This window comes from Fistularia commersonii, chromosome 19 (assembly GCF_037954325.1).
Source record: "Fistularia commersonii isolate RoL2024-O1a breed Wild chromosome 19, RoL_Fcom_v1.0, whole genome shotgun sequence".
Classification (NCBI taxonomy): Eukaryota; Metazoa; Chordata; class Actinopteri; order Syngnathiformes; family Fistulariidae; genus Fistularia; species Fistularia commersonii.
The window spans coordinates 8902877-8915869 of NC_141302.1; the positions used below are offsets into that span (position 1 = coordinate 8902877).

The 12993-nt window shown below is 38.9% G+C and overlaps 1 protein-coding gene across 1 annotated transcript in view; it reads right to left on the bottom strand.

Moving 5' to 3' along the window:
* The window catches only part of adgra3 (adhesion G protein-coupled receptor A3), a 28481-nt gene extending 15488 nt beyond the window's left edge, over window positions 1-12993 (bottom strand). The window contains exons 1-2 of the mRNA XM_086165807.1: window positions 11398-12993; window positions 4703-4774 (exon numbers count right to left, since the gene is read on the bottom strand). Coding sequence (XP_086021933.1) covers window positions 4703-4774; window positions 11398-11600 — 275 coding nt within the window. The 5' untranslated portion in view covers window positions 11601-12993. The remainder of the gene's footprint in view (window positions 1-4702; window positions 4775-11397) is intronic.

Sequence of the window (12993 nt, forward strand, 5' to 3'; positions counted from 1 at the left end):
TATAATTAAAGATATGATTATAGATATGAATATGAAAATTGCAATATACGGGGTAGCTATAAAGTAGTGCTTTTTGAGAACATTCATTCATCAGAGAATGCTCTCAGTGGAAATCCCTTTGAAAAAGTGAACATTCATTACAGCAGACAGGAATTATGGGCTGTCTGGCAAGGTGATGTCACCATGTAGACAATGTAATGTATGTCAGCTATGGCAATAGACAATGACATCAGCCAGCTGCAAACCCCAAGCTCCTGACTATTCTTCTTTAAAACATGTGAACACACACAAAACTGCAAGATTCAAATTCCAGCCAATCTTTGCACAGGACAAGGCTAAAAGAATAGAGGACAAACCTCGAAAAGCTGTGGATAGAATTTGTTCACCTAATCTGGGATTATAAAATTCACCCACAGTACAGCAAAATGGCTGAATAGTTTAAGACACAATATATATTATCGTGAAGTAATGGTAAGGAAAAAAACTCAATCAAGGGTTCAACTTTGAGGTCACAGTGTGGTGCATTTTAGGTCCAGCAGAAACCAATAAGTATTGGAGTGCTTCTGTTTTCATCATCTTTTCTAAAAAGATAAAAATAAAAAAAAAAGAAAAAAACAACAGTAAACACCGGTTTTCTGAACACACAATGGCTAGTCTTTCCTAAGTAAGTACAGTGCTTGTTCAGAAGAGCAAAAGTGTTATTTTGCCTACCATAAAAATGTGGGTTGCATAGTTTTGTTTTTCCACTGTTCTGCATTCCACAGATTTATTTGGCATTTCTTGGTTAGGTTCCTATAATTGTCTCGTATGTCTACTATGTTAAATAAATAAGTCGGATGTTTATTCAATCTTAAAGCGGATTTCTGTGGAATCAAAAATAAAATGTTCCTTCTACAGCCATCATTGGCCCTTTAGAATCACTTTAACCAAACTTCCCCAGGGTATCAGTGGTAGAGAATAAATTAGTAGTAATAATGAGTCAGAGAGCTCAGTTGTAAGAATTTCTGTCGACTGACTTTGGGGGAGCAGCAACGCTTCTGAAGTAGCACAAAATGGGGGTATTTGTATCTGGATTCTTCTTTTCCTTTCGGCTTTTCCCTTCATGGGTCGCGACAGTGGATAAACCCCCATCTAACCCTATTCTCTGTATCCTCTTCTCTCACGCTAACTAACTTCATGTCCTCTTTTACTATCTTCGTAAATCTTCTCTTTGGTCTTCCTATAGACCTCCTATCGGGCAGCTCAAAGCCCAGCGTCCTTTTACCGAAATATTCACTTTACTTCCTCTGTACATGACCAAACCATCTCAGTCTGGCTTCTCTGACCTCTCTAAAACATCTAACATTTGCTGTCTCTCAGATAGATTCATTCCCGATCCTATCCATCCTCGTCAATCCTCCCAAATAACTCATCATCTTCATCTCTGCTACCTCAAGCTCTGCTTCCTGTCTTTTCTTCAATACCACGATCTCCAAACCATGCAGTGTTGCTGGTCTCACCACTGTCTTATACACCTTTCCTTTCATTCTGGATGATATTCTCCAATCGCATAGTACCCCTGACCCTTTTCTCCACCTGTTCCAGCCCACTTGAACCCGTTTCTGGCTGCTGAGTTTAAATATAAGCATTTAATCGTCTGAATCTATTTTAAATTGTGAAATGGTTGGATGAATATTTATACAAGTTTGCCAGAACATGTCTTAATTTAGTTTCCAACTGAAAGGTTGCTTTGCAGGTGTCATAATTTTAAGGGTCCCTGATGGAGGACTTCCAATAGTAATGTTCGTTCAATGGGGGCTCTGAAAGAGAAATGTAGAAATGCCAGATCTATTTAAAATCTGACATTAAATTTAGTGTTAAAAGGACAAAAGGACCCAAAAAAATGTAAGTCAATCTCCATCATTTTGACTCTATTCACATGTGATTTTGTACAGTTATTTGAACAGCAGCAAGTATAACTGTAAGTGGGAAGTTTAAGATAGAACCCTTGAATTTAAAAGACTTCTCGAGGAAAACAAACACAACTTTATCATTTTAAACATATAAATCATTTTTCAACTTGACAGAAGATTTGTACTTAAATGGAAATACAAATAGTTTTCCTGGTAATGTGTGCTGTATTAATGCCTGACTTTACTATAGATATAAAACCTATGCTAAAACAGTGTTAAACAAGCTTCCTATCAGTCTCTCTGCACAATACGGGATTATTGGGCCAATTTTAGCTGCCATTCTGTTGATTATGCCTCAGTGACAATCACTAAATTGTGTGAGGTTGGCCCTCACACAAGATGGCCCAGTCTGTAATATAAAAGTGTCTCAACTAACAAATTTAATCATATAAATCCTAAAGTACTACTGCAGTAAGAAAAAGTAGCTTACATTTTCAATTTTAGAACTTGAAAATTACATGTGCAGTGCTTCCATTTGAATCAAGCAATTCATGACCTAACAGCCATGAGTTGTTTAGTAAACACTGGAGCTGTTATTCTATCTATCTGTTTTCAGCAATATGCATTCCTCTAAAGGAGCAGATTTAGGAAAGAATTAGCATGTGACTGTTTCTTAGCTCCTGTTTCTCGAGCTCACTGATAATGGGGATTCTGCATGGCTTATTTCCAAGCAGGGGCACCTTTGGCCCCAACAAAACACAGTGGTCTACACAGTTACTTTGCAATTTCACGCAGTGCCCAATAGGCATAACTGATTCTCTAATGCTCTGGGGCACTCACTGCCAGCTGCTGTTCCAATGGCCATGGTTGGATATAAACATTCTGAATGAGGATTTCTTTGTGGACAATCAGGGGCAAAAGGGAAGCTGTTGAATCGGGAGAAAGTAGGACTGAGAGAGAAGATGGAGCATCCTCAATGAATTTAAGGTAAAAAGAGGGTTGACAAAAAATGGGCGGAAAATGATTGTGAAAATGACATTTTAGACAGGGAAAGGCAGAAGACCGCACTTTGTGTGGTATCGAGCTATACACATCTTTTAAACATCTTAACGTTTGCTTGGCCTAATTACAATAACAAAGGGTACAAACCATCAAGCAAACTTGCATTACTGAATAAGGGTGGAAGTGGGTGAATCTTGAAGGAGTAATATGAGATGCTTTTGGGGATAAAATTACTGGTGGAATAATGCAGTGAACCATGTTTATGACTGTAACAGGCAAAGTCAGACAGCCGTTTTTGTTGACAAAAGACAAAACATTTCTGACTGAAATTCAGTAGCAAGACTCAGAGAGAGAAGATGTCTGTTATCTGGGCTTAAGCTCCAAAAACTAGCATGTGAATCAATTGCAGAGCGTACTGGCAGCTCACCAGCATTTGAACCACATTAATAGATTCACACAGTTTACAGCAGTGACATGATGTGTGATCATTCTTTTTGTTTCAGAAACCATATCTTACATGAATTGAGAAACTGGTTAATTCACATCATGCTACACCTTCTTGATTTCCAATATTCTAACCAGACCAGAGAAGAACAACGGGAAAAAAACAAGTCCTTGCAGTTCCATATCATTGCAGTCATGTGTTGTAGCCTTGGGTGAAAGCAGGGCCATTAACATTGTGGTTATTTTTTCAGCATGAAGCAATTCCAGTGAGGTAAATCACCCATGGCCCATATGAGAAGGTCCAGCGTTTGTTTTTGTTTTTTTTAAAACTTAGTGGTAAGTAAACCTGGCAGCACTGGTTAGTGCCTCACAGCAAGAGGGTCCCTGGTTCGTTTCCAACAGGAGGCCTTTTTTTGTGAGTTTGCATGTTGCATCTCTCGGTATCTGAATGGGTTTCTTCCCACAATCAAAAAAAAAATGGAGTAGGTTAATCGGAGACCCTATATTGCCCCTGTGTGAATGGTTATATGTCTCTATATGTGGCCTTGTGATCGACTGGCAACCACTCCAACTGGAATTGGCTTTAAAAACAAAATGTTCAGATGCCAGTCAGGCTAAGTCAAAAAACTCTTTCATGTTGATTTTCAAGTAATTTCTTAATGATCTGAGGGTAAATGTCACGCTGATGTTTCAGTAATTGTTTGCTAGCTTTTGCCCAAATTTTCACAAAATCATATTTTTTTGCAGATTTTTACAAAAAAGGATTCACAACAGGATATAAGATGGATGTAGACCGTAAAACATATCACAAACAACACAAAACAGTCCCATCGTATGATGGTGCATGTTAGTAAATTGCCCCAGCTCTGGGGGTAGGGGGGTATTGTGTTAAGTACGAAGAGCAAGTTCCAAAAGCCTGTGATGAATGCTGGGTTTTGTTGGGTCATCGGATGAATGAAATTGGGCTGCATATTTTGTACAATTGAAATTGGCCCTTTTATTAGAATGTTTTGATCTACACAGAGTATCACCATACAAATAACTGAACCTCTGAATTTGAAGGTATCTGGTTGCCTGTTGAGTTTTGAATTATGTTTCACAGATATGAAGCTGTTGTCCATTAGAAGAACTATCATAAATAAAGCTGACCGAATGTCACATTGCATTTTAAATTGGGAAGTATACAAATATCTAGATACTACCTTGTGTCAACTTTAGGAAGCCAATATTTCCTCAACTTAATATATCAGTTAAAGTTGTTTTAAAATGCATCTAAAACACTAACAAGCCAGGGATGAAATGCAACTGTAATAAATGCTACATTTATGCTCTTGTAAAACTACTTGCAATAAAATGATACTTACAATTTTTCCAACGTCACCAAGCCATAGAATGATCCATTTTTGAGTTCTTGAATTTTATTGTTGTTTAAAATTCTGTGGAGGGGAAAAAAGAAGATTCATAAATGCAATGAATACACAATTAACAAAAGAAAAATGTATAACACATTACTTGAAAACAAAACAAACATAATTGCAGTTTTCTTAGTATATTTATACATGCGGTGGAACAAGTACGCCCTGTGTAATTTAGAACTTGCTATTGAATCTATTTGTTATGGTAACTCACAACTTACCTTTTAGAACTAAACCTATCAGAGTTTATGATTGCACAACTCAACAATATAGTGCATGGCACTGACAACAACTGAAACCTATTACTCCTACTTGAAGAAACAAATACATTCACTATAAAAAAGGATTCAGATTCAGGATTTTTTTCCTACTCCAAGGATTGTCAGATAATTTTCACTGTTGACAAACAACAATAAAGTCTGACTCCTTGCTTGCTTGCAAGAGACGAGGTGGAAAAATACTTTAAATTGGGTATGACTGTTCTCTTATGTGTAAATTGATCAGTTTTTAAAACTGGTATAAATAAAATGATGGCATCAGAGCTAAATTTCGATAGTACACATTTCCCTGTTCTACCATAAGCATCACAAAAATTCTTAATAAATCCAAAAGAGTGATCAGTTTAATTGTAACTAGCTCACAATATATATTGATAAAGTGTTTGTTTCTAATTACTCAACATGTAATCATGTTCATATCTCTTGAGAATAACCCATTTGAATCTGATATCTAATTGAAAACATACACATTTAAAGTAGATAAAAAGGAATAACCTAGATCGATGCTCATCAGGGTTTAAACCCCATGCAATAAAATTCCAGAAATACGCACAATGCAAAACTGTCCCTTAAAAAACACTCATCAAATGTAAAAGACCTAAAAATCTGAGGCCAAGTGTGATATCTTAATTGCACCCTTGTTGCTAAATAAAACATTTTGCAATTTAGCTTATTTCCCTCGCATTGTTTAAGCTGACTCACTGACCTCAAGTTGCACATTATAGCTCCACTTTCTGCCCTCATGTCCTTGAAAATTAGTGTTGGCCACTCCAAATACTAGCAAAGAGAATTCAAATCCTAGCAGAAAAACCAAGCAGGGACTTGTGGTTAACACACAATTATGGAGAGCAGGGAAGGGATGTGGTCAGTGACATACTTACTAGTGGCACCCATAACCTAAGGCCAGATTGAAGACATTATGGGGTGTTGAAAAGTTGTTTTATTACAGGGTTGGACATTGGAGGCTCATTGGAGATTTGCTGTTTAGTTCCGTGCCTCACAGTGAAAACCTGCTTCCGCAAATGCATTACACAGTTAATTTTTCTAAGACCCGAAAATTGTGAAATTACATGTTTTAGAAGGTAATGTTCAAGGTTGCAAATCCAATCGATGCCTGTGCCCACATAATTGTATAATAGACAGAGATGTGAGGCCTTCCTAAACCATTAGCATGAATTTTCTTACTTAAAAGGGCTATTTCCCAGAGCCAACAGTTTCTAAGAAGTTTATATTTAATCAGTGATGTGGCATTCACAGAAGGGAATAAAAGGGGAACCGCTCAATGTTTACATAAATTTGGGTGGCAACTTGAGAAGTCAAAGGCAGTCAAATGTGTAACTTTCAGATGTCCCTAAACTAGAGGCAATGTTCAGATATGTCTGCAACATTGCAGAGAGACAAGTAAGCTAGACATTCAGCGAAACTATGTAATGGAGTGACAAGAAGCTCAAGAGGAATTCACGATAACCTTCTTGGGAAGACTGCGAAAGTGCAAAAAAAAATATTGTGCTTAAGCAGTACTCCCTCACTTTGATCCAAATATAGACAGAAAATGTTTTAATTGAATTCAAAGGCCATGTGATGGATAAAACAAAAAATGTCCTTGGTATATAGATATCTAGCGTTGTGAATCTTGGGGTCATCAAAATAAATCAGTGAAAGAAATTTCTCAAGATATGATTTCTTCTCTTCCCCTCCTTTTCCAAATTTAACCTATTTCACCAGCCCTGTCCCTGCTCCACATGACAGAATTGTCACCTGCTGTAAGTTGAAGGCACCTTGGTGTTATGTTGGTGAAAGACAGCAAACTGCCTGGACCAGAACACTGTTTTATAAAACTGAGTTTTAACACAGGTTTCTGGACTAACTTGAATTCATTAGTGTCAGAGCCTTAAAATCATCCAGGAGATCATGGTCATTTAACCCGCCCTCAGGATGTGTTTAGTTAGACGAGCTGCTTCCTTACTGTCTGTCTCTAAACATCACCCTCAAGTCTCCAGACTCAAAAACAAGAACAGTGTATGGAATTTCTTTAGGGTACGCCTCCACTGGAGGAGTGGAGTCTCTCTTATCTTGATGCATAGATAAGGCCCGCTTGAGCGAAAGCCAGGAACAAGCTGCAGGGGAATCCTACCAAATCACACATCCTGTCCCCTGATACAGTTGGTATAAATCAAGACATTCATCGAAAGCTGCCTCTGAAACCAGAATTTCTACTTTGGAGCCAGAGAGCGCTATAAAAAGCCAGGGCCTACATTTCATTTTGCCTTTAGGGTAAGTAAAACATGACACTTTTGAAGGTAGGCCCAGGTACTTTTTCATTTTCAAAAAAAACCTTTGAAAGTCAACTCTAGCTGGTGGCAGGTGAACAGCAAATGGCAAGCCACTACACTAGCTAAACAGGCTTTTAGAGTAACTGCAAGCAAAGAGCTGTAATTTTTTACTGAGTTTTCAAATAAGTTACCGACTGCAGTTGAGCCAATAAAACCTGCCTTGAGTGACCTCCTTGGGGTGTGGTGAAAAAAGCCAAAAAAAAAAAAAAAAAAAAGAGGATTGCATTAATAGTGCAGCTGCTGGGATTTATGGTGGTGAATTTTGTAGGACTGAGCAGTACACACATTTATTCTGATAAGCAGCTGAATCTACAAACTGAACATTGTTTTGAACCTCCTGCAATTGAATAATCACCCTTATTGTTTCAATCCACCTGAGGCTGCATGAAATTATTTGTATAGTCCAATCATTTCTTTTTCTTAATAAGTGATCCAAATGTAGGATTTCTCTGCCTCAGTTTATGCATAGACAAAATTTTGCTATGCTGCATTTTGATTTGCTCATAACTGGGGTGATATCTAGCCTTTCAAGTTAACTAAGCAGGGTTTCATTCATACAAATAAAATGCTGAAGCCTTTGAGGAAAACACTGTAGCAAGGGCTCATTAATTCTGAGGCTGCATGAAAGACAATTTAGCTGGTTTATAGATAGATCTGACAGCAATAGTTGGATGTATTACTGTGTCATAATGTAAAATTGTGAATATATACACAATTTGGAAGACTAGAATTGACATGCTTTACATGAAAATCCAATAAAACAAAGTCGAGTACAAAAATCCCATCACATTTTGATGTTCTCGATAATAGAACAAATAATGAGGCATTTGTCAAACAAGCTCTCTGCTCTGTTATCCAACTTAGTCAAACCCCGTGCAGTACCTTCTTCAAAAATGAATTACAAGGGAAAAAAGTAGAGTTGTAAATGATCACAGGCAGAAGATTTCAAATGAACTTGGCATGTGTCTCTCCACTTGAGTAAACTGTCAGAGATTTACCTCATACTCGAGAAAGTCAAAGCTCAACAGGTTTGTGGAATGAAAGCCTGCGAAATGACTAAAAAGTGCAGCTGTCAATGTCATGCTTTGGGGATTTCTGTTTCTTGTGCAAACATTTCTGAACTACTTTGAAAAACACAGGAGAATTCCTTTACTATGCTTGCTTGGAAAGCAACAAAAACGAATCCTCCGAGGACATGCACGACAGCAGGCACCTGTGTTGTAGATACACAAGTCTCATAGGGATGACATGGGAGCCATTTTTCAAGTTGTGGTCCCCTAGCAAATGATAACTGATGTCTGGACTGATCAAGAATTCCAAGCTTATGAATTACTATCATCATACATATTTTAAAAGACAGACAGTAATCTCTCAGCATATCTGAACAAAAGGGAGTTTCAAGGAAACCAAATCTGAATCCAACCCTGACTGCCACTTTGTACTGTTGTGGAACAAGACAGTTTATTGCGCTCAAATGTGCCTTCAAACCGATCTTGCTTTTCCTGCAGCAGGGGAGGAAATCCCTGCTTTCTTCCCGTCATTAATCCTACACTGCTTTGTACCACCATAACCAGGTGTGCTTATTTGAACTGTCCAGCCCAGGTGCTTATGTAAATGGAACCAGATTACGACAAACAAACCCAATTTAAGGGATGCGAGCTGGGTGGCAACGAATGTTTGACAACTGCTCTCTGTTTGGATATGAAGGTTGGAAAACTTCACAGAAATAAATACTCATACATATTGTGCTAGCGGTCAGTCATTCCATGTAAGTAAAGAGTGATTTGTGAATTAGCAATCTGACATTGCGAGGCCAGCTGTAAATACATTTGTGTAATTTCCTCTTGGGTTACAAAGGCACGCACTATCATTATGAGTGTACAAATGTTGGGAATGTAGAGGTCATTTTTTTTCCTCTTTAGAGGTATTCACAGCTAAATAGCATTGATTAACCAACAAACCATCAATTACAGGGTGAAATTGTTTGACATAAGTGGATCTAAATCTGGTGTAATTACAAATACTTAGCAAAGATGTAGCTGCTCATGTGTTGTATATATAGTAACAATTAAGAACCAGCTGGCAAGAAGAACTTGTCTTTCCATACACTCCTTGGGGAAAATACTAAAACAATCGGGTCAAACCACTTATCCAGCTGGTTTTATAAAGTCAAAGCCTGGACAGTATCCAGATCATTATCAGAGTCTGCTTGCTTACAGATAAAATTCCTGTATTGTTCAGTTTTTGATGTTTTTTTTTCTCCTTTGGTCCAAATTGTTGAATGTAATGTTTAGGCAGAAAACTACATATTCCAGTCTAGCAATGTTGTGAAGTGTCAAATCTGAAAAGTTGGGATAAGTATTAACTGGAGTCACATCCCCTGAATATGAATATCTAAATACAAGAGATGGGATGAAGCGTAACAGACAGCTGAATAGCTTTTTTATCAAAAAGCCTACAGTTTCTTTCACTATTTTAATGTTGGTAGATGACAGTCCTGGTTGTCTGTTGGTGTTTTTATCCTCTTTGTCCAGGAATACAAAAATACAAACTGTAACCAACCCTGGCAAATTGTATTGTTTGGTCCCTGCTCTCCCTAATTGCATCTTAGTTGTTCCATGGATGCCATCATGCAAAACACAGAGCTTAGGCTCAAAACTAAATCATATGGGAACTGGAAAAATTTCCAATCCATCATTGTCATAAGATGATAGACTGAGTTTGTTAAAGAGACACAAACAGCAAACTACAAGACTGGAGGAAGGCCAACAAGTCCCCTTCCTGGGACATTAAGAACCATTCACGGTTAATGTGGATAAGCACTATTAGTTTCTGGGAGACTGATCATATGATTTCTAATCAAAAGTAACGGGAATGACTGACAAAATACATGAATCTGTGCTTATGATATGTTGGCTGCTATCTTTGTAAAAATAAATAGATACTTTGTCTAATATTTCTGGAATGCAACAAATTTTGAGTAGGTTTAACATTTAAATACAAGATGGATTGCCAGAACAGAATCTCTCCTTAAATACCGAACAGGTATGGCGGACCGCATGGCCAAAAAAAGGTTCCAAAACTCCTCCACGTTACTAAACTACTACTATACACTGACAAAAAAACATAAAAATATTCTTTTATACCAAAATGAACTGTACAAATTTTCAAATCTCTGTGTCGATATCCTGGGGACACATAGTTGCAGGTGAGTCACTATGCGAACATTTCCAAAATCAAAAACCTTTAATATTAACTGGAGATTGCAGAATTTCATCATTATACTGCAAATCACAAGTCAAAGAAACGGTCTGAAATGTAAATGGAGCAGCAGCAAATCCTTCTCCTTTAGTTCCCTCCCTGAAGTCTATTATTCTCGTTCCAGTCATGCACCCTGCCCTGGCATTCTTTTATTTCTTTAATCGCTCATCCCCACCACAAAACACAAGCGCTCAGGATGTACAACTTTGAAGTGCATGAAATGAATCCGAATAAAAAAACAGATTCAACTGGGTTTGGTGATGTGTACTGTTAATTCCAAATAAATGTAAATTATAGAGTGTGAAAGTAAACCTCAATATAAACCTATTTGAATAGCTTGATGTGTGGTTGGTGAATATATGTTTGGGCTTAGACTTCGTAAAAATAACGTCTTCCTGTTTATAAGTATTTGCAGTTCTGACTAAAAGGCTATTACGAACACAAGCTTTACATTACAGCCTGCAGCTGTGACAAACCGATGACGAATGGTTGGAAAGAAGAGGACACAAGTGTAGCCCAACTCCTCCGCATGCCTTATTTGTCTTGAAGCATGAACACACAATCCGAGAGGGAGTTTCCATCTAAACTGTGAATAAAGTAAGATGTGTGTGAAACTTAGTGGGCATTCATAGCATTCCCGCTCTCTGGACCCAAACCCTTGCTTTCGCAAGCAAAGGCGTTCAAGTTCAAGCCCCTTAGAGTAAGCCCACGTGTTGTGTTAAGGTCCCGCTGTAAACTTGGACTACTCCCCGAGGATGTGGCGTGTACTTACAGTGTGACGGTCCTGTTGGGGAAGGACTCCGGGGGTAACACCTGATGGAGCTCCATGTTGCTGCAGACCACCTTCCTGTCGGATGGCAGGCTTTTCCCAGAGCTTTTGGATCGTTCATCATGTGATTTGCAATCAGACGGTACCGCCAAACTGCCGCCGACAACGAGCAGCAACAACAGCAACTGCCACAGACTCGTATTCATTTTCACGTCGGACAGGAAAACGGCCGCAGAGCTGGCGACGAGAACAAACGATTCACTGAGCTCGATGGTCGTTGGTTTAGGGCAGCGTTGTTTTCACAAAGTGGTGTGAAAGCGTGAATGCCCCCGTTAATGCAGAAAACCAGACATTAGCCAGTAGGTTGTTTGGCTGGAGCGAGGCTTCTTCCTCCATTTCTCGCACGGTTTCCTTCGAACTCGGCGCTGTTCCCGTCCGACAGAGGTGTCCTTTGTTAGCCAAAACTCATTATTCCTTTTCCATGCTGGCGCGGAGCTCCTGTCGTCCAGGGCTACAGAATGTGGAAAAGAAAGAAAACGACGTCCCGCGCCTGTTGTTCAAGGTTTCGTCCGCTCGCTGAGAAGAATCTTCTTTGTTGCCCGAAGCGTGGCTCTCAAGAGACACTCGGCTGTCTTTTCCACGGTGAGGCGGCGGCAGTCGTCTCCGGTTATCCGCAGCAACTTCAAGTCAAACACGGTCAGGCTTTTGAAACACCCACATAAGTCTCCCTCCCCCGGATTCCGACGTCGGCTAGGTCAAGCAGTAGCGAATAAACGTTTCTCCTTTCCTTTTCTCCCTAACAGGAAATTACTCGGGGTAAAAAAAAGGGCGAGCAACAAGCTCAACAGTTCCTCTACTGCTCGAGTATAGGTGGAAATGTTAAAACGCACACAAACTGCTTTACATCACTTAAAAGTAATTTGTAAAAGTAATGGCCGCGACTCTTTTCCTCCCTCTTTGTCCGGGTGAAGTATTCAAGGCGACTTATTAGTCCATTGAGACGTCTCGGCTGTTCCCATCGTCCTGCCCCAGGCTCCGTTTTTGACAAGTTTCCGGTTGAAATTTTTCAAAATAAAATCCCCGTTAAAAGAGTTTGTGTCACTCAGATTTGATTGCTTTCCAGCGAACGCAATGTGTTTTCTGTTATTTGTCCCCAAGTTCTGGAGCGGAAGTACATATTTGGTAAACTTTATTACTTTTTGTTTTAGGTACACACAACAACTCGTGTTTTACGCCACACGTGGGAGGGATCGAAGGATGTGATAACAATAATCATAATAATTTCTATAGAGGGTACATTTGAGCAAGACTACATGTTACTACATCGATCACTTTATTGAGCATAATCATTTAATGACTTCGAATTTGTTGATCCCAAAGCAGAATTGGCCGCAAATGGCCAAAGTGAATTTACAAGACCTTACCAAATCACAAGCACGTTATTTTGAGATCCCTGCTTGGAAAGACAGAAGGGTGTGTTTTGGTATGGTGTGCATGTTTTACTATTTCTATTAACATTTGCAGTTAATTTTACTTTACTCTCATGTCTCTGCACTAATGTCTCTCTGCGAGTGACTGGATGTCTGCTAATCGTGCCAA